The 24,685-nt window shown below is 45.7% G+C and overlaps 2 protein-coding genes across 5 annotated transcripts in view; one reads left to right on the plus strand and one right to left on the minus strand.

Moving 5' to 3' along the window:
• Positions 1-24,685, minus strand: part of ptpn20 (protein tyrosine phosphatase non-receptor type 20) — a 336,983-nt gene that overhangs the window by 217,099 nt on the left and 95,199 nt on the right. For all 4 annotated transcript variants that reach the window (XM_078530719.1, XM_078530716.1, XM_078530715.1 and 1 more), the window contains 4 exons: positions 19,400-19,478; positions 5,470-5,635; positions 1,539-1,613; positions 68-242 (listed from right to left, as the gene is read on the minus strand). In XM_078530719.1, the coding sequence (XP_078386845.1) occupies positions 68-242; positions 1,539-1,613; positions 5,470-5,635; positions 19,400-19,478 (495 nt within the window). The remainder of the gene's footprint in view (positions 1-67; positions 243-1,538; positions 1,614-5,469; positions 5,636-19,399; positions 19,479-24,685) is intronic.
• Positions 1-24,685, plus strand: part of mapk8a (mitogen-activated protein kinase 8a) — a 485,513-nt gene that overhangs the window by 217,097 nt on the left and 243,731 nt on the right. The window lies entirely within an intron of this gene.

A 24,685-nucleotide genomic window follows, 5' to 3' on the forward strand; every position in this document is an offset into this window, starting at 1 on the left:
ATGTTTCAGTTCAGAACTGGCTAAAGACTGGGACAGAGGAGCCTTTGATGATTGCTGCGAGACTCACCTTTCAGATAAGCGAGGCCAAAATAGAAATACTCCACAAGGTTGGTGTAAGCCACAACCATGTCAAATACATCACCGCCCTTAGACTTCACATCGCACTTCACATCCAGACACTGTCCATTTGGTATGATGACACTGAGCTCTCGTTGTGATAAGTGCACTTTTCCTTTCTTGCTCTGTAAAGAACAGGAGCTATTACTGGATTAAGGTCATCACCTGACAATAGCTGTGGTCACATCAAGGCAGAACGCAGCCAGTCACAGATGTTTTCCAACCTAATTGTAAAATATCTTGGCGTGCCGAAAGGAAACGGAGATCTTGACCTCCTACCTCCTGACCTCCCACTCCCGCCATTCAAATTGACATCGTTTACCAGGGGTGTGTTAAAATGTTAATGTTAATGGTGTCACTAAATTATGAATGTTCTTTTAATTATTGCTGAGAAAAGAGACACGCTGTCGATGTTTTTTTTGCCTTGCACTCATCTGGACAGACACAAGGAGCAAAGGGAGCAACAATTTATACTGCATGAGAAAAGGGTGCACCTTTTCTCATGCAGTATAAATTGTTGCTCCCTTTGCTCCTTGTGTCTGTCCAGGGTCGATTGTGATTGATTGAGGCATTGCCATGGAGAAGATACCAGAGAACTATTGTTTCATTCAAAGAAGGCACAATGTCTGGACATGTTCCATTTGCCTGCAGAGGGCAGGACCCTGAGTATGAATATGTGCAGCTTCTAGCAAGCATAAGTGAACCACATTGTGAGCCCGACTGATAATCTTAAATTGGTTATCAGTGTAATTCTTAGCACAATCAGGATTGTTCAGCAAGTGCTATCCAATCACAGAATCACATTGAATATTAAATGTTATGTTCTGGGTTTTAATTTGTTTTTCACAAGGATTTGAAATACTTCTATATCAGTTTGCAATCCCCTATTCAACAGCTTTGCTCTACCGGACTTTCCCTTTGCTCCAGGAGTCATAGACTCTTCCATACCAGGAACACTTATTGACACCCTGCTGTATGTCACTACCTGGGAAACAACACGCTCAGAGGAAATAAAATCAATTGCCACAAGAGAACGCAAAGTGTTTCCCCTATGAGCAGGAAAGGTCTCTAAGTAAACCCAGAAGCTATTCTGCTGAAAGAGCACAGAAACGGTCCATCACAGAGTGCAATGTTTCACGTGCACTTAAACAGTTATCTCGAATGTACCAGGCCATTTACCTATAATGAAGGAAAGAGCACTGCTGTCAGTGCCAAGGCATTTGTCAAGGCTGACAGCTTTTGAATGTGGCCTGCAGGCTAGTCTCCTGAGTAATTGAAAGCGGGGTGCAGAGCTGGGATATGCAGTGCTTTACTTCAACCAACAGTGCTGCCAAGCCACTGTCATTCGCTCTTGCTGATGAGCACATTGTACAACTAATTTGCAAACATAAAATGGTCACACAGTAAACTGGATTGCTCACCACAATGGAGCCAGGTAAATCTAAAGGCATCGCAGGGTCTCCAGCCACTTTAACGAACTCTGGTCCCAAATATCGCTGCCAAAGAGAATAGGAAACATGTCATAGAATCATATACATCAGAAAGAGGCCACTCTGCCCATCATGCCTATGTTGGCTCTTATAAAGAATTATCCAATTAGTACTGCACCAACCCCTTCCATCACCGCCCCACTCTATTCCCAGAGCCCTTCAAATGTTTTCTCACCGAGTATCTACCCAATTCCCTTTTGAATGTTAGAACCAAATCTGCTTTCACTACCCTTTCAGGCAGCGCATTTCAGATCTGGGATTTAAGGTCATTTAACAGTTAGGAGTCAAGCTACAGCAACATGAAGGACAGCGCTTGTATCATAGCAACAAAGCTGCTCGGATTCTGACAGACTGAGAATTGTTTTAGGGTTTCAGATGCCACGAAGAATGCATTTGCCTTTTAACTTGGCATGGGCTCTGGCTGAAGGGGCTGGACTTGGTTGGCCCAGTGGAAGGCCTGACAACAGGCCAGAAAGCCAGGGCAACACCAACCTGTCCGTTTGGGGGCGTACTGGATGGAATCTCTGACAACCTAGCAGCTAATGAGCTGCCATCGGCGCTCCCATCCCATTAAAGGATGAGGGTCCGCCTCCAAGAGCTGCTGTCCAATCAGAGGACTGGCAGCTCTTCAATCTCAGCACCGCCACCAGGAGTGGTGGCCACTGCTGGGACTGCAACCAGCTGCAGTGGTCAACTCTACCTTTCCTTAACAGCAAGATAGGTGGGTTGGGCGTCGACAGGGGCAGTCAGGCAGGCCCCAGTGAGGAGTGGTGAGGGAGGTGGTGGTGATGGCTGGTGAAGGCATGGGCAGCTAATGCTGCCAAAGGCCCCCTCCATGGGTCAAAGAGCACCCGATTAGGGGGGCTCCCCGCCTCGGGGCCACAGCGTGGCTGCCAGGGTTCACCAGGTGGTCACCTCAGGTGGTGGATGACCCGCCCGCAGCTGGTAAAATGCCAGTGGCTGAGGGGAGAGGCTCTTAATTGGCCACTTAGGTGGCACAGTTGGGCCTTTGGGCAGGAGGGCCTTCCTCCACCTTCCCCACCTGCTGCCAAAACACCATGGTGGTGGGGAGGTGATGGGCACTCTGCCCTCCTCCAAATTCTCTGGACCCCGTCTCCCAACCTGCTCGTGCAGGGCCTATAAAACTCAGCCCAGTGAGCACAAGTTCACACAATTTAATCAGGAACCAACGTTCCACTCATCTGCAGTTTTATCCTCATACAGCAGCCACATGTTATTAGAAGCTAGTTCGCAACCAGTGGCAATGTTGGGGGTCCATGGATTGGGGTGTCACACGCAAAGATTCATCCCGAATTTCCCCCGGATCCTGCCAAATATAAGGAGCGGCCTCCGTGAGGATCTCCACCTCCTCTGCCTCTTTCCCCCCCCACCCCTGCGTAGCTCGGCCCCTGTTTCTGAGAGGGGGGGGTTGGGGGGATAGAATGCTTCGACCAGGAGGCTGCTATGGGGTGAGGGCAGTAACCGCTGCTCACCGCGACCATGCCAGGGGCAGAATTTTACCTCCCGTGGGCAGGTCCGCGCCTGACCCGAGCGGGCATAAAACCGCCCGAGCCGTCCCGACGTCATCGCGATATTTCGCCTGCCGGAGCAGCCGGAAGCACGCCCGCCGACCGCTGGGCGGGCACCTAAGCCCATTAACGGCGCAATTGGCCGCGATTATTCGTGGCCCTATCAAACCCGTACGGTTGGCGGGCGGGCAAATCGGCCGGGCGGCCTCTATATTTTTTGATGAGACCTCATCCAAGGGCGGGACGAAATCTCCGTTAGGGAAATAAAGTAAAAAGAGAGACGTCCGGGGACAACATTTTTACGAGGAATGCTTTCAGGTGCTTGGTGGTGCCGAACGGACATTTATTTGCAGCTTTGTTACATGATTTGCGGGGTCTGCAGTTCCCCGAAGCAGCCCTCGGCCTGCAGCGAGCTCTCTCGAAACGTTCACCCGCACCCCGCGGTGATGTCATCGCCCGCGCTCTCCCACTAGAGGCATAGACTATTTTCTAAATGAGGAGAGAATTCAGAAATCTGGAGTGCAAAGGGACTTGGGAGTCCTAGTCCAGGATTCTCTTAAGGTTAACTTGCAGGTTGAGTCGGTAGTTAGGAAGGCAAATGCAATGTTGACATTTATTTCGAGAGGACTAGAATATAAAAGTAGGGATGTGCTGCTGAGGCTTTATAAGGCTCTGGTCAGACCACATTTAGAATATTGTGAGCAATTTTGGGCCCCGCATCTCAGGAAGGACGTGTTGGCCCTGGAGAGGGTCCAGAGGAGGTTCACGAGAATGATCCCAGGAATGAAAGGCTTAACATATGAGGAACGTTTGAGGACTCTGGGTCTATACTCGATGGAGTTTAGAAGGATGAGGGGGGATCTGATTGAAACTTACAGAATACTGGAAGGCCTGGATAGAGTGGATGTGGGGAAGATGTTTCCATTAGTAGGAGAGACTAGGACCTGAGGACACAGCCTCAGAGTAAAGGGAAGACCTTTTAGAACAGAGATGAGGAGAAACTTCTTTAGCCAGAGAGTGGTGAATCTATGGAATTCATTGCCACAGAAGGCTGTTGAGGCCAGGTCATTGAGTGTATTTAAGACCGAGATAGATAGGTTCTTGATTGGTAAGGGGATCAAAGGTTACAGGGAGAAGGCGGGAGAATGGGGTTGAGAAACTTATCAGCCATGATTGAATGGCAGAGCAGACTCGATGGGCTGAATGGCCTAATTTCTGCTCCTATGTCTTATGGTCTTACGTCACCCCCGCCTCACCCCCCGGCAGCGCGGAACTTTCCAGCACGCATCTCACGCTCTGGCTGGCCGTTAATTGGCCCTACAGCGTGAAATCGCGGTGGGGAGCCGATCCCGCGCGCGCCCGCCGAGGGGAAAATTCAGGCCCAGTTGTTTGAGCACCGACAGCGCTTGCAGGAAAATGTTTAATGAATCATATCAAACTACGGGCAGTTTTCTCTTTGGAACTAAAGCCTGGGGCCTCTTCCAACCTTGGCACTGGAGTCCCACGCCTTTCATATCTGTGACTTGGTAGAATTGGTTACCCCGAGAAATACTCATACCTCTGAGAGAAATTAATGTGTATCCCATTCTGCACTCCCTCAGGCAGAATGAAAGACTTGCATTTATATAGCACTTCCACAATCAAAGGACATCACACAGCACTTTACAGCCAATGAAGTGCTTTTGAAGTGTAAATCATTGTTGTAATGTGAGAAACACAGCAGCCAATTTGCACACAGCAAGCTCCCACAAACAGCAATGTGATAATGATCAGATAATCTGTTTTTGTGATGCCGATGAAGGGGTAAATATCGTCCAGGGCACCGGGGATAACTCACCCGCTCGTCTTCAAAATAGCGCCATGGGATCTTCTATGCCCATCTGAGAGGGCAGCCTGGACCCCAGTTTAACATCTCACCTGAAAGACTGCACCTCTAACAGTGCAGCACTCCCTCAGTACAACACTGGGGAGTATCGCCATTGATTTTTCTGCTCAGTTCCTGGATAGGGACTTGTGACCCAGAGGCAAGAGGCACAGCTGACACAGACGTAAATGTCGATCAGATGGAAATCTCCCTGTGCTACTCCCTTGAGCACTTGTGTGAGTGTTAATTTTGCACACGACCTGACATGTAGTCTGCTGTGTGGCAGATGAAGAACTGCGCTCTGTAAAGGCTAAGTTAAGAAGCCATTCCTTTTTAGATCCTGGGAACCATGTGCAAAGCACCAATGTGGAGGGGAAAGATAAACGTGAGAAGTTCGGCTCTGCTACGATATTTGGCTGTTATCTCCGCACATTACAGAGGTCACGAGGATAGCTCAACGGGATCTTACCTTTCCCTTCTGGGGCAATGAATAGGCCACAGAAACAGCTCTCTGAGGAGAATCGTTTGCCTTGTCCACGAGTGCGGCTTCTAGATATGACCCACCACTCAGCAAATAGCCACGTTCACTCTCCTGTTGAATTCCACTAGAGTTGATGCTTAATGTACTAATGGACCTTTTTAAGGAAACAAGAGGGGAAAAAGAAACAATTATCCCAACTCATTCAACAACAACAACTTGGATTTAAATACCACCTTTAACATAGGCTTCACGAGAGAGAGATAAACACTACCCAGACTAATGTGTCGATAACACGTGCTCAGCAATACGCTAACTAATATTATTGAAACTGTTTCTGCTGGTGTGAGGATTGGTAGCCAGAGGGCACAGCTTTAAGAAATAATAATTAAAAATGCTGGAAAATCCTCAGCAGCCCTGTCAGCATCTGTGGAGGAGGAACAGAGTTAACGCTTCGAGTCCAACGTGACTCTTCACACAGATTTAAGGTCTTTGCCAAAAGAAACAGAGGATTTGAGGGGAATCCTCTTCACTCTGTAAGTTATGATCTGAAAGTCTTGGAGGGGGGAAAGCAGATTCAATAGTAACTTTCAAAAGGGGATTGGCTAAGTACTTGAAAAGAAAAAAAAAGTGATTTCCAGGGATATGGGGAAAAAGCAGCGGAGTGGGGTTAATTGGATAACTCGTTCAAAGAGCCAGCACAGGCAAGATGGGCCAAATGGTCAACTTCTGTGTTGTATGACTTCAAAACTCTTCCCAGTCCTTTTTTTTGCTGTCGGTCACTTATCACAGAATAACACTTTTGCAACACCTTCAAACAGGGCTCAGGAGTCTGGGCCCTGACAGGTATCTCCCCGGGACTAAATTTTCTGTTTCTTTAACAAGCACAGACGTGCAGTCATTTTCCAAGATTTCATTATATTGGCAGCATCTTCACACATGGAGAGAATGTGTTTTGTTTTTAATTTCTGCGCGAGGGAGCCCTTCAGTTCAGCCTCGGAAAAGGTAACTATCCTAATGATTTTTTAAAATGCGATTTTTTTTCACATTGCAGCACAATTAGTTAAATCACGTGTAACTTGGTCACTGCATCACAACTATAACAATTTGCATTGGTCTCTGCTGCTCTAGGTATTATTCTGGGGTTTCAGCAATTCATATCATTTTCGTAGCACAGCCTTAGCTCCTTAAGAACTAGAGTGTTCCTTCACTTGACTAAAATCTAGATAATTTGACTGGACAAAAACTTCTCAGTTTCCCCACAATCCTTGAATAGGCAAAGCCATACCAACAAACGCAATATACCGTTATATGACAACTGCAGTGACAACAAACTGTACACTGACTTCACAAACTATGCATCTGTATACAAATGAATAAAAAGACAGATATTTATTGCTTTGTCATGCACACATCACCTTTGAAATATCACCCTTTTGACACAGTGAAGTATAACACTTAAAAACAAGAAACGATGATGTGTCAGCATTGTGCATTTAGTTACTAGGTACTGTTCAATTAAAGGTAACAGGGTAACATACTTTTAATTCATAAACTGACTCCTTTACGAGTCATGCATTCCAATGTAAGGTTATTATTTTATCTTGTAAATAAAGACACATTTATCTAACACTTTCCATAACATTCCAAAGCACTTTACAGCCAATGAGACACTCTTTTGAAATATAGTCACTGTTGGCAACCTGACAGCCAATCGGCACACAGCAAACAGCAATATGATAACAATCAAATAATCTGTTTATAGTGGTGGTGTGTGAAGGATAAATATTGTCCAGAACACAGGGTAAAACTCACCTATTCTTCTGAATGATGCCATGGGATTTTTTTTTAACAAACACCCAAGAGGGTAGACAAAGCCTCAATTTGAGTTCTCATCTGAAAGGCTGCACCTCTGACAGTGCAGCATTCCCTCAGTGCTGTACTGGGCGTGCTAGCCTAGATTAGGATCTCACATCTCTGGAGTGGAGCTTGTACCCACATCCCTCTGAATTAGTGCTACCGACTGAGTACACAACTGACACCTAAATACAATGATGTAGGGTTTACCTGAAACATTAGTACCGTATCTCCCAAATAAGTTTCGTCGTTTGGTAGGACAGAACTTGAGTATTGCTGAAAATAGAGACATGTCAAAGCTTTTCGTCTTGCACTCCAATTTAAAAATTGTTGTTATCCCCTTATGTTGGTATCCTTGCAAAGTGTCCTGATAAGTGCAAGATGAAAAGCTTCAACATGTCTCATTTTTTCAGCAATACTCAAATAAATCTAATTAACTCAGGATATTATGCATTTGGAAATTGTTGTCCATGTGTAAATTGTAAGTTAGATGTGGATCGTTAAAAAATCTAGGTGAGAATGTACCCCTTGCATGTACAGTTCAACACCACACCCTGCATTGTATTTTCTAAATAAGCTATCACATCCCCAGATTGGTGCATTTATTTTTTTAACATAGTCTTCTGAAATGGATGGTCTACCAGAATCTGTTGCATATCTAGGCTTATCGTATCTGTTCATGTATTGTGAAGTATTATGGGCGGGTAGAAAAATAGTGGGTTGGCATGAATGTGCAGCTCAAGGTCATTTAGTAACCATGGTTTTAGTTGTTTATGTACTGAACAGACGACACAATTTAACCCGTGAAGATCTAAAATTGATTCTAATGGCAGAGACCCTATTAGATTCTACAGTGCCACACAAGAAATACCCTTCAACTGCAAGGATAAAGAGCATCTGTGAGATTTCTAATTATAGTCACTGATCAATCCAAGGACATTAACCGCACCTTAACATACAACTATTTAATTATCCTACATGTTGTCTGTGGTAATATAAATCAGCAGGGAGTAGACAATGGCTAATAAGCATTAATTTAATTGAACAGTTTTGATGGTGTCATAAATAATCAGAGTGAAGCTTGAGTCGTTTGGAAATGTCACCTGGATTGTTCGATCGAGTTACTGCCTTAACTGCCAGACATTTATTATGACCAGCAGATCTCCTGTGGAATTGGCCGCAGAGATGATGAAGCTAGGCTGAGGCCTGACAGGTAGTGTGAAGCTAATAGGAACCATCGATTAGAATCATAAATTCATAACAGAGGGAGAGGGCCATTCATTCCATTACCCCTGCAGCGGCCAATATGAATGCATCTAAACACAAGACACTGGGCTGTATTCTACGTTCCCAAATTAGGCACACTACCCCCGCCCACCCCCACCCCCACCCACCCCCACCCACCCCCACCCACCCCAGCGCTGATGATAAATTCGGTGTGACCTGGCATCATCATGCCAGTCTCTGATCATTCAGAAGTGGCACGGGTGCTGAAATCAGCAGCCCGCCTGCCATTTTGAGACCATTAAACTTGTCGACAACCCAAACCTTCGCAATTTTTCGTTGCCCGCTGCGCTACTGAGGCGTCAGACATAAAATTTTGGAAGCCTTTTACGCCGGCTAATATGAGGCAGCACAAGAGCGGCAGAAAACGTCTGCCCCCTGGGCCGTGGTTGACTCTGCTGGGGGGAGGTGTGGCAGCATCTGCATGATCTTTAATGCCCTTTTTGTTTTAAACCTCTCGTGTGCCCCTCAATGAATAATAAAGACTGATTCCGAGAGCAGGAGGCCTTTACAATTCTAACTGCGACGGCCTCATTACCCTCCCTGCTGCACGATGTCCCGGCCTGCAGTGTTGATTCTCAGGACCCACAGGTTATAAATTCACACAAGGTGTCATTCATATTCCACTGTGAATGGAGCCACAACAAAAAAATTCATCGCGATTACTTTTTTTTACATCGGCACAAATTTACAAGAGCTGACTGTATTGCGGCATCTAAAAACAGGCATGAGAAACGGGCCCTGATAATAATTGTAAGGTTGCCTGGGAGCAAGGGGAAGGGTTTGTGGTCGGGAAGCAAGCTTCCTATGCGCCTGTGATTGGTCTCCTTCCCCCTGGACTATCTAATGCTTGATTGAACGCACAGAGACAGCGGAACGGGAGCAAGTGGATCCCTCGGTTTCCACCTCCCTCACCCTGCCAAGGAACATAAAATCCAATCCCTTTTATGCATTCTAAATGTACCTTGTGTATGTTTTAGTTCATCTAAAATGGGAACATTAATTGTGTTTCATATCGGGCAAAGAGCATGATTTTTAATCGGAACTGAGGATACATCCGCTCATATAATGCACTATATAATAATTAACAAAGACGGAGAAAGCTATTAATAAAATAACTTGTATTTTTACCAAGATACAGCTCTGTCAAAATCTGCTAAGTATTCTATTCCAATACGCTAAGCACAGTTTGAAAACCAAATCCACCTATCCAATGGGCCTCTGTTATTTTATTTAAATGAATGTGATGTTTTATTGATATGAAACAGCAGAATGTTCCAAGAAAGGATCCCACCTTTGCATTCATTGTTGTTCCATTCCTTGCAATGCCTTTCAATGTAGGTTATGACATTTGTGATGCCATAATTTCTTAAAGATATCCTGAACCGAATCAAACGCTCCCTTCTGCCATTAATTCATTTGTGCTTCAAAAGAAAACTGCTAACCCTACAGTTCATTGCCACTATACTATTATTAATTGACATTGTCTGCTTGGCGTATATTTGGCACACACACATTCTCTCATTTGTCAAGTTTCTAGTCAGTTTTTCACACATGCATACACACAGGTTGAAGGATTTCTTAAAAATGCTGTCGTACAATAAACCAGACTCCGTCATCTCCCTCTCTCAATCCATCACCGATTTCCTTTTTTCTCTTTTTTCCCCATCTGTTTTGCTCGTTCATCCTCTGAATCTTTTCTCGTTGGTTGCTCCTTAGCACGCTCGGAACAAACTGATACAAACTTCTTGGCCATTGTATTGAAATTAAGAAGCATTGTGCTTCCTCCCGCTCAAATTCAGTTCTTGCTGTGAGCTCAGAGAGGCCTAACTCTCAGTCTCCCTCATTCTACAAAAACAGCAAAATCTTGGGAAAATTGTCACATCTGAGTTTTCCTCCTGACTTGGACATATTCCACCATTGCCTCTTGGCCAAACACTTGGACTTCCCTCCCTAGAATTACTATCGGAGCACCATTGTCAGAAGAGCTACAGCTAAGGCTACAGAAAGAGACCTAACGTAATTCCCTCAAGGCAACATGTCATAGACAATAAATGTAGTCTTGTCAACATCACCCACACCCCAAGAACCAAACTTCTAAAAAGTGCGAACTCTTCTACAATTTAGAGGTTTCTTAAGCCCAAGCTTGGCATCGGCTAAGAATTATTTTTGGATTCTTCATTCCTGCTCTTTTCTGTCCTGCTCGCTTTCTACACCATGAGCTGAGTCCTCCACATAGATTTCCTCATTTACTAAAAAAGAAAGGCCTTCAAACACTTATAGCCAGCAAAGCCAGCTACTCCCTATCACCCGTCATCTAATTGGGAAATTGGATTTGGAAAGCCTGCTTTGAACAAAACCCATTCCGTAAACATCACCTTGACTGTACTTGGAAAAGGTTTACCTGGGCACAGCTCCATATTACCACCAATAAATTCTAATATCCAATCATTTTTTGCACCGGTAAGGATGTATGGTTGTAAAGCCATGTCGAATGCTCTGTGCTAACCACATGGTGCAACTGGTCAGGTGCCTATCAAGGAACAATCATATCAAACAAGTATTAAATCAGGTCAAACATAATGCCCCTGCCCCCGCTCCTCCCCACCCCCACTTCGCATTTCCACTCACTTCTACAGCCAGTTTCCTTCACCTTTCCTGTTCCCACTTTAACTCTGTACACAGCCTCTACAATGCGTTCTTGTGATTTGGTTGTACCTGGCCATGATAGATTTCAATGAAGGCCTAGTCTCACGCATGGCCTGTACCATCCACTCTGACCTGTCACCCTGAGTCTAAGGTATTTTTGCAGCAACTTCCCACTCCTTCCTTTTGACTAAGGCCACTCTTCTCATCTGCAACAAGGCCAATATTAACCCCACAGCTCCACACTAGGTCGACTCTTAATTCACACTAGCCTGACCTATTTTCAAGCAGCCTCCCAATTATCACCTCATCCCCACTCTGGCCCCTGATATTGGTTGATCACATTCTAAGCTTTGAACCTGCTGTAGCTGGGCTATTGAAGGCCCATACTTATGCACAGGCTGTTATGAGGACCCTGAGTGAGGCTGTGGCACCTTTAAGAATCTCCCTTTTAAGGATAATTAGAATTGGAATACAAGAACCTGGACTGGGAGGAGTCTTTCCCAAGCCAGGCGAGCACAGAATTGGAGATTCTGGGGAAAAAAGTGTAGTGTTTAATTGTTCTGTGTTTGATTATTTGAGTCTGTTTACTATTGATGCTGACTGTGCTTGATTGGTTATGCCTGGTTGTGAACTCAGAGAAAAGAAAACAAAGCTGCAGGACCAGATGGAAGGCAGAGATGGAAGGCAGAGCTGAAGCATGGAGCAGACATTTTAAAGCACTGTGAGTAAAATCTGTTACACACATAGAAACTAGTGTCATCTCTGCATAGATCTGAGATATAAAATGTACAACAATAAAGGTAGAGATGAATTGGGAGTTAAATAGTTAAGAGGCACTGTGTGGCCTGCATTAAAATGAGGTATATTGATCAAGGACTATTGTTTGTAAGGAGAGGTGGCTCCACCACATTACAGCCTCGTAACATTGTATTGTACCCTTCTTCCCCATTTACTGCCCTCAAACATGCCTGGGTCCTATTCCATCACAGTTTGACGGGCAATCTGATTGGCGCAGGCTTGGCGGGCCGAAGGGCCTGTTCCTGTGCTGTACTTTTCTTTGTTCTTTGTATTCTATCCCATTCACTAACCTCATGTCTGGCATAGTTAAAGCCCATCTGGGCATTAGCTTCAGCTTACATCCTGATGATCTGTCCAAGCATTGTAATTATATAGGTGCTTGGTGAGACCACACCTGGAGTAGTGTGTACAGTTTTGGTCTCTTTATCTAAGGAAGCCTATACTTGCCTTAAAGGGAGTGCCAGACAGTTCACAGGATTGATTCCTGGGGTGACAGGGTTTTTCTATGAGGAGAGAGCGAATAGACCAGGCTGATGTTCCTTGGAGTTTAGAAGAATGACAGATGATCTCATTGAAACATAAAACTTTAAAGGGGCTTGACAGGGTAGATGCTGGGAAGATGCTTCCCTTGGCTTGGGAGTCTATAACACAAAATAAGGGGTTGACTATTTTGGACTAAGATGAGGAGGAACTTCTTAACTCAAAGAATTCTCGAGCACAGAGGGCTATGGATACCCAATCATAAATTCAGCAGAAATGAAGGGAACCAAGGGATTTGAGGATGGCTCAGGGAGGTGTGGTCGAGGTAGGAGATCAGCCACGATCTTATTGAAGGGTGCAGTCGACTCAAGAGGCCAAATAGCCTACAGCTCCTATTCCTTATGTTAAAAACCAATTCCAGGCACTTGCCTTTATACCACATAAATTTTTTGCATTTCCACTTATAAAAATACATTATTAATAATAATGGCAATATTTCTATTTTTAGACATATTTTTAATCGCTAATAATTCATCCACTTTATATATGTTCAGATATAACATATATAGATAGTTTAAGTTAAAAGTTTGCTTATTCAAGGTCTGCATTCAGGTTTTTGGCTGCAACTCTAGCTCATTGTTGAGCACGGTTGAAGATAGAGCCCTTGAAATAATCAACTAACAGAGGGGCCTCGGGTGAACACCAAAGATCTTTTGTCACAATTTCCGGCAGTTCTCCCGGTGTCCTGGTTGACACTCTGCTCTCAACCAACATCACCGGGAAGAACCAAAACTGAGCATTCACCTCAGGGCTGCTTTCTCTCATGGTGAGATAATCTGCTGTTAAATTGCTGGATTTAATCATTTCTTACATATCGTTTTAAGAGTCAGAGGGCGGAATCATCCCCGAATTGCCCTAAGTGCAGTAACGGGCGTGAAAGACGGCATTTTACCCGCCGGCCGCAAGGGCGGATTTTCGGGCCATGTCATCGCCTTCCCGCCTCGTGAATTATGGCAGTCACGGGAAACATGGCGTCTCACTGGCGGGTGGCCTCCGATTTGCCCGCCATGTCATTACCTTGCCACTTCCTCAATCCAGGCTCCATATTTAAACTGTAGCCGCACGCACTGTTCTCAATGCTTGCAGCCCGGGGCTGCTCTGGTCAAGACATGGCCCCAAAAGGCCAAGAAGATTACAGGACCCCGATTCAGTGAGGCATCCCTGGGACACCTCTTGGACGCGGCGGAGGGCCGCAAGGTCCTCTACCCCTGCTCTGGCCGCAGGAGCCCATCAGTCTCACCACTCCAGCTTGGGGAGGCGGTGGCAGTGGTGGTCAGTGCCAATGCTGCACACAAGAGGTTGGCCAACAGTGCAGAGAAAAGGATGAATGATTTCATCCATGTCACCAGGGTAAGTCAACCAACTCATCGCTCTCAACTCACCCACTCACAAGCCAATCACACATTCACTGGCATCTCACTCGCTGCCATTTCAAGGGTGATGGGCTCCAACAACTGATTGAGGACCAAGTCCAGAGGCTCATCATCTGACTCGGACTCAGCAGATCCCTTGGATCCAGCAATCCTCCAAGTACCCACTGACCTCAGATGTCCCTGCCTCTGCCTGCTGTGTAACAGACTGTGTGCTGTGCTCACCAGATTGTGATCCCAAGGCTACTCTACATCTAGGTCCCACCGATGTGTGTGTCGCTGCGCTGGTGGAGGGTGTGGGTGAGCACCATTGACAGACTCTCTCACACACACCCTCACATCTCCATCTGGCCTTATCTCCTCTGGAGACCGCCTCCTCATCCCATCCATGGCTCCACCCAGCACATACGCACGCCTGCCATCCTTCTCATTTGGCCTGGCATGCACCTTGCTCACACTCTCTCCATCTGTCTTTATGCAGGGCAAGATCGCGCACAGTCAGTGGGAGAGGTCCCAGACCGGGAGTGGAGTGCTGGACATCAAGGCCCTCACTCTTTTTGAGAGTTGAGCATTGAAGCTGGCCGGAGAGGACATTGACCATTCCTACAGTGACGGTAAGGATAGCGGCAAGCAACCACGTGAGGATCCTGCACTAGATCATCCCTCTCTCAACACTACTCTGAGTCCACTATTCTAGGTGTAATGCAGCTGCCAAGTACTAATAACCTCCAGTTTCTCTCCTAGGCACATCTGACATGTTGCCGTCAGGTAACCGTGACCCTGACCCGGCGCCAAGAGCACCTTGGATGAGGACCCTGAGGGCAACACAGTTGAAGACCAATCAAGGCTTCACCCACACCCTCCACCAATACAGTGATGCACACCCCGGTGGGACCTAGATATAGAGTAGCCTTGGGATCACAATCTGGTGAGCACAGCACACAGTCTGTTCCACAGCAGGCGGAGGCAGGGACATCCGAGATCGCCGGCACTCGGAGGACTGCCGGAGCCAAGGGATTGTTGAGTCCGAGAAAGATGATGAACCTCTGGACTTGGTCCTCAATCAGTTGGTGGAGCTGCAAAAACAACCAGGGGAACATCAGGAAGAGGTATCTGGTGCACTCCTCAGGTTGCAAGGGATGATGGAGGACTCTGTCCACCTTCAGTCTGAGGTGATAGCGCCGGCATGCTGAAGCACCCAGGTCAACACTGGCAGGATGGCAGCTGCCATGGAGACCTTGGTCTAGGACATCGGTCCTGCACTGCTGCGCGGGCTGAATTCCATCACTGACACCATTGTTGGCTTCCAGCAGTGTAAATGCGAGAGAGGGGTGGGAAACCTCAATGTCACTCCATTGTCCCGTTCTCCTCAAGGAGTCGGCCAGGGGCTGTTGGCCACCCATAGGGAGGAGGACTAGCAGCTCACCACCCTGGAGCCATTCACCCAGGTGACTCTGGGAATGTCCGGCAGATCCAATTCCCCTCTTTCTGTGACCCCATCATCTCCAGAGGCTGAGGAGGGTGCACCTGGCCCACAGCAGGACACCCAAAGCAGGCCGGGGCCCTCCAGGTCTCAGCTCTCCAGAGGACACCTGCCAAAATCATCACAGACAACCGGGTGTAGCAGTCAGCAGGCTGCCTCCACCTCCACTGTGGAGTCAGAGGAGCACCAAGACATAGCGGCAGCATTAGGAAGGCTAAGGAGATGTAACTCTTTTAGGAGTCAACCAATTAAATGAAATGAACAAAATGAGGGATAAAATAAACACAGCCCCTAAGTCAGGTCAGCTGTAAAACCAAGGACAAAGTTTAAAGGAAACTTACAAACATTAAACCAAAATGTGATTAAAGGGGTCGATAAAACACCCCAGTTCCCGCGGTGCCCACCGGGCACGGAAGGCCTCGATGGTGCCGGCAGACACCGCGTGCTCCCTCTCCAGGGACACCCGGCTGTGAACGTAGCCGCGGGCTAAGGAGACGTAACTCTTTTGAGTCAAAACAATAAACTAAATGAGCAAAAAGAACAAGGGAGAAATCAAGCACAGCCCCTAAGTCAGGTCAGCTGTAAAATCAAGGAAAAACTTTAAAGGAACCTTACAAACATCAAACTAAGATGTGATTAAAGGGGTCAACAAAACACCCCAGACCCCGCGGTGCCCACCGAGTACGGAAGGCCTCGATGGTGCTGGCAGACACCGCGTGCTCCCTCTCCAGGGACACCCGGCTGTGAACGTAGCCGCGGGCTAAGGAGACGTAGTTGCACAGCCTGGACACTGGTGTTAATCACTTGTACATACCGTTCACTATTGTCAATAAACTCCCAAGAATGTCTCCCTGCCTATGGCTCCTTGTTCTGATGAGCAGCGTTCTTGTCACTCAGATGTGAAACCTTTCTGCACAAGATAAAGGCAGGTGTCTCAGTCCGGGGCCTCTTCCCTGTGCTTTCTGTAACCTTCAGACCACAGTGATTGTCCGGCCCCACACTCACTAGAAACATTACTGATGTCTGTAACGCGATGGTGCTGGTCATTGCTGCCATACTGTCGTGGGCAGGCGTCACAGAGTTCCATCATTCTCTCTGTGTGCTCTCAGCACCTTTGAGGTGGGCTGGACCCACCAACTCTTCAGCATCGGTGTCCGGTGACGGTGTGGTCCTGAAGGGGACAGGTGCTGAACGCTGCCAAAGGATCAGGTGCATTTAAAGTTTCACAGCTGCTCCCTGACCCTGATCACAGAGCGCAAGTGAGCTGCCCTCAACCTGACCAGAGTCAGACATTCACAGAGGCTGTGTGAAGATATATGGAGAGTCGTCACTGCATGTCGTCATCATCCTCCTGGAATCTTCTGACTATTAGGGTCTCCGCTGCACCTCTATGAGCCTGAGCACTGAGGGTATGTGCGCTGCCATCAGCCACACAGGAGTCAAACATTCATAGATGCAAAGTGAGGATGTCAGGACTGTCCTCACTGCATCTCCTCATCATCCTCCATGAACCTTGAAGCTATGAGGGCCTCCCGAGCACACCTGCCTCGTCTGGTCAGTGCGATGGCCTCATCGCCAGCATCCTCGCCTTTGAGGACCTCATCATCATCATCCCCTTCAACATCCTCCATCTCCCACAGCTCTTCCATCTCCTATCAGCCAGAACCTCCCCCTACTGCATTGCCAGGTTGTGTAGCCCTACATCTCTTGCCCCAAACCTGAAATCTGTGACCCCCTCGTCCTTGTACAATCAGCTAATGGGAAGAGTTTTTCCTTGTCCATCTTGCCTAAACCTGCCATAATGTTGTACGCCTCTGTCAAATCTCCCCTCAGGCTCCTTTGCTCCAAGGAGAACAACCCCAGCCTTTCCAACTTAACCTTGTAACTAATCCACCCCCCCACCCCCACCCCCCGATCGCTGGAACCATTCTGGTAAATCTCCTCTACACCCTCTCAAGGACTCTCAAATCCTTGCTAAAGACACGAACTGGATGCAATACTCTAGTTTTACAAAATTTGGGATTGTTGTGCAATTCGATTGTTGCATTTGTGCTTCCATGCATTTGTACAATTATACATTTCTAGAATTATTATTACACATATTCTACTAATTTTATGCTACATGGGTTATTTATATGTCTCTGGTGCTCATTTATTCTATTTCCAGTTATTGTCTAACTAGCAGAAGTCACATCACCACCTCCACCTACTCCAGGCAACTAATGATGGGCAATAAATGCTGGCCCTGCCAGCAATACCTCCAAGAATACATGTTTTTTTAAAGATGAATCAGATGCTCTTTTATTCATGTAACTGCAAAGAGTGAACAACATACTTTCTTTTATTCATTCATAGGATGCGGGCGTCGCTGGCTGGGTCAGCATTTATTGCCCATCCCTAGTTGCCCTTGAGAAGGTGGTGTTGAGCTGCCTTATTGAACCGCTGCAGTCCATGTGGTGTAGGAACACCCACAGTGCTGTTGGGGAAGAAGTTCCAGGATTTTTACCCAGCGACAGTGAAGGAACGGTGATATATTTCTAAGTCAGGATGGTGAATGGCTTGGAGGGGAACTTTCAGGTGGTGGTGTTCCCATGTGCCTGCTGCCCTTGTCCTTCTAGGTGGTAGAGGTTGTGGGTTTGGAAGGCGCTGTCTAAGGAGCCTTGGTGAATTCCTGCAGTGCATCTTGTAGATGGTACACACTGCTGCCACTGGGCGTGGAGATGGAGGGAATGAATGTTTGTAGATGGAGTGCCAATCTAGCGGGCTGCTTTGTCCTGGGTGGTGTTGAGTCTCTTGAGTGTTGTTGGAGCTGCATTCACCCAGCTAAGTCTATTTTGTAACTACAGCATATCATGTCGACAGATTGATTTCAGAAGCAGAGGAGCACAACTTATCTCCTTATTTACCTGCCCAGTGTGAAGGAGGAGTTCAATCCTTGCTCTAGTGTTTGTTCAACAATAAATTGCATTTATATAACATCTTTAACAAAGTAAAATGTCTCAAGGTGCTTCCCAGGACATTTGACACCAAGCCACATAAGGAGATTTTAAGAAAGGTGACCATAGCTTGGTCAAAGAGGTAGGTCAATGGAGCGTCTTAAAGGCGGAGAGAGAGGGAGAAAGGCAGAGATGCTATGAAGGGAATCCTGAGTTTAAGACCTTGGCAACTGCATCCGGAGCAACCAATTTTGAGTCAAAGTTGGGGATGTGCAAGAGGCCAGAATTGGAGGCATGCAGAGATTTCAGCGCCTTGGGTGGGGCGGGGGGGGGAGGGAGTTACAGAGATTGGGGAGCAGCAAGGTCATGGAGGGATTTGAAAAGAAGGGTGTGAATTTTTAAAACTTAAAATTTTTAATTGTTCAGGCACAATGCCCCCAGAAAATCCACCAGCGTTTTCATATTCTCATTTTCATACTGCCTTTCTCAAGGGAAATTAGGGATGGGCAATAAATGCTGGCCCAGCCAGCGATGCCCACGCCGTGTGAGAGAATAAATTTTTAAAAAATGATTTCTTTCAATGAAGCAAAACACAGTTTTCCTGATATTGGAATTAAAGTTCCAACCAAGAAGATATATCTGATAATTAAAAGTCATTGTAACAGCATTAGTGATAGTAATTGACTGTATCGAATGCTGACAGAAATCAAATTATGTAAAATTACTGTGACAATCATTTCGAAGGATAATGTGAATCAACTACAGGAAGCAAGGTTTTTTTTTTCAACTTAGCTCTGAGGAAAACAAAGGGTGGGATTTTACTGTCCCTCCTGCCAATGGGATTTCCAGTCCCACTGAGGTCAATGGAATTTTGAACAGCTCGCCGCATTTTACAGCCCCACCCCCAGACGCAACAGGGCTGTAAAATTCCGCCCATAATCCTTCATAAGAATGGAGAACTATTGCTAAATGAGAGTGAAATGGTTGCCGCAGGGTAAAGTTACCTGTCTGTGAAGGGTCGATAGCGACTTGCTGTAGAATTCCTGTTTTCTGCTCTCCACTCCTCCTGCCGATGCCAGTTCCCTAAAAAACACAAAACCGATTACTTACACCGCTCTCCGAACACCAAGAAGTGGGACATGGTGGTTTCTTCACCGTCAGACAGCGCGCTTAATTCCACGCAAGTGATTTTGAAAAGCGACATAAGATTCCCGGCAGCACTGCACTTGGAAAACAGTTAGGCAACTCATCACTTCCCATCCTGGGATGGCAAAAACGTCCTGTTCCCTTTCTAGAGACATTGCTTGTGTCACTGTACCTTGAGAGAGGCTTTCATCCACCCCTGAAGTGTCAGCGCCCAGTTCCTCGTCCAGTTGAGCTATGCAGTCACAAAAGTAAAACTAAAAATAGCAATCTCTTTAGCTTGGAGAATAATACGGTTAATCTCTCTTCATTAGTCAGCAGGACAGAGGCTAATAATCTGTCTTTTTAAGCTGCTGGTATGTAGTTTCTTATCAGGGGCTATATCAGCAGCTGAACACAGAGATAGCAGACGTCTGGGATGGTGTTTGAGGCTGTAACGCGACCAAGGAGTTGGGCAATGTCACAGAACCATGATAGTAAAACGGCAACAGTTTATTAATATTCTCTGAACTTCGAGACTGACAACTTTGAGCACACTCCGAGGCTTGTAAGTAAATAATAGATACCGGCTGCTTCTTTTTCATTAATAATACCCCAGCATACATTTCTCTTCAGTTTAAGCAGTTAAAGCCTTATTGTTGTGCATACACTGAGAGAAACACAGAAAGTACAAGAGTTGTAAAGTTTACAGTCTCGCACAAGGCTGCCAGTTGGTGCCAAATTAGTTAGTCTCAGCTACAGTTGAGGTGTCTCAGTTGTCTTCAATAGTCTAGAGTCGTTGCAGGAGGGAAAAAACAGTGAGCGTTCCCTTGCCTGATTAGATTCTAGTGATTCTGGCTGGAGGTTCCCACATGGGCACGTCAACTGAGAACAGGATCCGGATCAGGAATAGGTTCAGGTGCGACAGCCCACCCCTAGGTCAAACAACCTGCTGATTCTCACTGTTTATTTGTACACATGAAGATTTGCCATTTGGGAAAGATACTTGAAAGGCGCTAGGTTCCACAGGACTAGCAGGAGTCAGTGGAGTCAGGAGAAAAGGGGACAGAGTACCTCCAGAATTATCCCCATTACACGATTGGATACAGCCAGGAACTCCACCATCTCTTTTGAGTTTTTGCAAATTCTTATTTTTGGAACACATCTGTTTAATTTTGGTTAATCTAAGAACTGGTTATTCAGAAAACATAACATGACATTAATATTTAAATAGGGCGTTTCGCTTCTTGGGCTGTTGATGGTTTAGCTTAACATCTGTGCATGTGTGAATGTTCTATTTAAAGTTACATTTACCTCATGAATAAATGTTCAGTTAAACATAGGAACGTAGACTTAGGAGCAAGAGTAGGCCATTCAGCCCTTCGAGCCTGCTCCGCCATTCAATAAGATCATGGCTGATCTGGTTGTGGTCTCAACTCCACTTTCCTATCCATAACCCTTGACTCCCTCATCTATCAAAAATCTATCTAACTCTGCCTTGAATAAATTCAAAGGCCCAGCCTCCACTACTTTCTGGTGAAGAGAATTCCAAACACTAACAATCCTCAGAGAGAAAAAATTTCTCCTCATCTCCATTTGAAACAGTAGACCTCTTATTCTTAAACTGTGTCCCCAGTTCTAGTCTCTCCCACAAGGGGAAACATCCTCCCGGTATCTATCCTACCAACTCCTCTCAGGATCTTATATGTTTCAATAAGATCACCTCTCATTCTTCTAAACTCCAATGAGTATAGGCCAACCTGTTCAACCTTTTTTCCACAAGCCCCTCATATCCAGGAATGAGTCGAGTGAATCTCCTCTGAATTGTTCCTAACACAATGATTTTTTTTTCCAAATAAGGAGACCAAAACTTTACACTGTACTCCAGATGTGGTCTCACCAGGGCCCTGTACAGCTGCAGTAAAACTTCCCTACTTTTATATTCCATTCCCTTTGCTATAAATGCCAACAGTCCATTTGTCTTCCTAATTACTTGCTGCACCTGCATACCAACTTTTTGGGATTCCTGTCCCAGGACACCCAGATCCCTCTGCACCGCTGAGTCCTGCAAGCTCTCTCCATTAAAATAGTATACTGCTACTCCATCGTTCCTGCCAAAGTGGACAAGTTCACATTTTCCTACATTATACTCCGTCTGCCAAATTTGTGCCTACTCACTTAGCCCTTGATGTATCTTAAAAGAGAAAAGAGGGGAGTGGAGAAGTTTGGGGGCTGGGGAATTCCAGAGCTTGAAGGCGTGGTCACGAATGGTGGGACAAAGGAAGTGGAGGGTGCACAAAAGGCCAGAATTGATGGAACAGAGTTTCTCAAAAGTCAGAGGGCTGGAGGAAGTTACAGAGAAATGTAGGTGTGAGGTCAAGAGATAATTGGAATACAAGGAGAAGAATCTTAAATTTGAGTACCTGGTAGTGCGGGGAGCACAAGTCTATTGATCATAATAATGGACAAGCCAGTGAAGGTGATACAGAATGTGACGGTGCAAATAAATTGAATCAGTATCATTCATTCCTCCAGAAAAGTGAAGGATACAGGTGAGATGGGGGAGGAAAAGGGCAGCAAGTTTTTTTAAAAAAGGCTGATAATCATTGGAACATCAGAAAATAGACTATGTAGAACCTGTGTTCCAATTCACATCAATAGAATAGACTGAAAGAACTTGCGTTTATATAGCACCTTCCATGATCTCAGGATGATCTAAAGCTCTTCACAGCCAGTGAAGTACTTGTGAAGTGTAATCACTGTTGTAAGGCAGCAAAATCACTGAACAACTCTACTCATAATGAGGACCTGAGTACTAATCTCTTCTTCAATGTGGAAAGAACAATAAAATGACCCAAACAATCGATGAAAATCAGTGCCTCTGCTCGCTTAATCTCTGCCTGAGCCTTTGAGCGCTGAATTTAATTGCACTTCACAAACCTTAATTTCAGTTGAGCAGCTGATAATAATGTCAGTATGATCACAGACCTTTGCTGCAGTTACACAGTCACTTTCACATCAGGATCATGACCTCAAACAAGTTTGAACCTTGTCAAAATCTCGCAATCCCCAGGGTATTAGGAATAATGAACAAGCTGCTTTGCTGGTTATAAAACCATCTGTTCACAACATTCAGTCAACCAACTCCTGATACAGTAATGGTTCACAACTGACAGAACTACGTCTTGGAACAGCCACACCATACTGCGTCGGAGTTTTACATCTGCCTCTGTCAGCATTTTGATCCATGAATTTTGTACCCAATATTTGAGTTCACTGTACTCTGCCACTAATGACCTCAATCTTAACTGGGGCGTGTGGGAGGCGAGAACCTGCCGATTTTAACGTTTAATGTTAAGCTGACTCTCACTCCTCCTGGCCTACAACGAGTTCTCAAAGGAGCAGATCTTAAATGCATGCCTTCCGCTATTACTCTGCAACTGATAGCAGGACTCCCCGGTATTCAAAGTAAAACAAATTATTACAAAGTATAGCCAGTACAGAAACAGGCCATTCAGTCCCACAGGTCTATGCTGGTGCTTATGCCTCCCATGAGCCCCTTCCCACCCCCCTCGATCTAACATATCCAGCATATCCTTCTATTCCTTTCTCCCTTATGCTTTTTCTTTAGCTTTCTCTTGAATGTGTTTGTGCTAATTATGGCAACTATTCCTTCTGGCAGTGAGTTCTACATTCTAATTGCTCAAAGGTTTCTTCTGAATACTCTGTTGGATTTATTAGCGACTGTCTTATAGTTACGGACCCTAGTTCTGGTTTCCCCTATGTTTAGCCTAACAAATACTTTCATAATATTAAAGACCTCTAACAGGTCACCCCCTAGTCCACTTTTTCTCTAGAGGGGTCAAGACTGTTCAATCTTTCCTGATAACTATAACCTCTCAGTTCTGATGCCATTCTAGTAAATCTTTTTGCACCTTCTCCAATGCCTCTATATCCTTCATTTCCCATGTTGCGGTGCTGAATATGTCATGATTTGTAATTGTGATTCAGTGTCCCCCTTGCCTTTTAAGGGGCCTTGTCAGTGGCCGGATTGGAGCCAGGAGGTAAAAGGTTTCAATTCTAACCCCCTCCCCCACACCTATTCTCGTTGGGTCGCCAGGGGGGAGGGTTAAAATCAGGACCAATGAATCTTAACCATTTCCATTTCTCCATCTATCAGGCTCTTTGTATTACAGTGCTTCTGCCAAATACAACCCTGGCTTCAGCCTGAAACAGCTTGCATTTATATAACATCTTCCATATCCCAACATGCTTCACAGTCAAAGAGATACTTTCGGAAATATGTGGCACCGTTTTGTAGGAAAAAATGGCAACACAGCAAGATCTCTCAAAGATCAAATCAGATAAATGAATTGGATCATATTTAACCTCCCGAAAGGGCGGCTGGGGTCTCTAATTGATACCACATCCCAAAGCAGCTCTGAGAATGCAACACTCGTAGAAACATAGCAAATTCATTCCCTCGTCCCTGTACTGAAGCGTCAACCTGGGTTATTTGCTGATATCCAGGAGTGGGGCTTGAACCCACAACCTACTCACTCCAAGCAATAGTGCCTGGCTCAATACAAACCAAGGTTAATCCAGTGTGTTTGGCAAAATTGTCAGGTGGACAGCTTTAGCTGATGGATCAGAAAATCCAGCCGTCTGTGTTGAAGGAGATGTGTGTGGAAAGACTGAGGCGCAATGTTCGGGTGGTCATGCAGTGAGTGAAAACATTGGAATTGTAGCTCTCAGGAAGGTGTTTTTTTTTTCAGATAACAGAGCAACACAGCTGCAGTTTCCACCAAAACTATACACCTCGAGTGTTATCTTGTCACCTCATGTAGCTGCTGTGAGACACTGTTCACTGTGCTTAATGAGTGTGATTTATTTGCTTACTGGCTTCCTTAAACTGAACATGGATTGTTCTTCTTTAATCTGGGCTTTCCTCTGCTTGGAGCTTTTTTTTTTATTGAATAATGTGATGTTCTCCTTACCGACTCTGAAGAGAAACCGCAAAAGATTTTGGATAGAGCAGTGAGCGAAAGTGAGAAGAAAGGGCTGAGCATAAATTGTAAGGAAACAAAATGTCTGGTAGTGTCCAAAAAGAAAATCTTACCAAAACGTAAGATCACAGTGAAGAATGAAAAAAATCGAATAGGTAAACT

This window comes from Cetorhinus maximus, chromosome 27, assembly GCF_964194155.1.
Source record: "Cetorhinus maximus chromosome 27, sCetMax3.hap1.1, whole genome shotgun sequence".
NCBI classification, from domain to species: domain Eukaryota; kingdom Metazoa; phylum Chordata; class Chondrichthyes; order Lamniformes; family Cetorhinidae; genus Cetorhinus; species Cetorhinus maximus.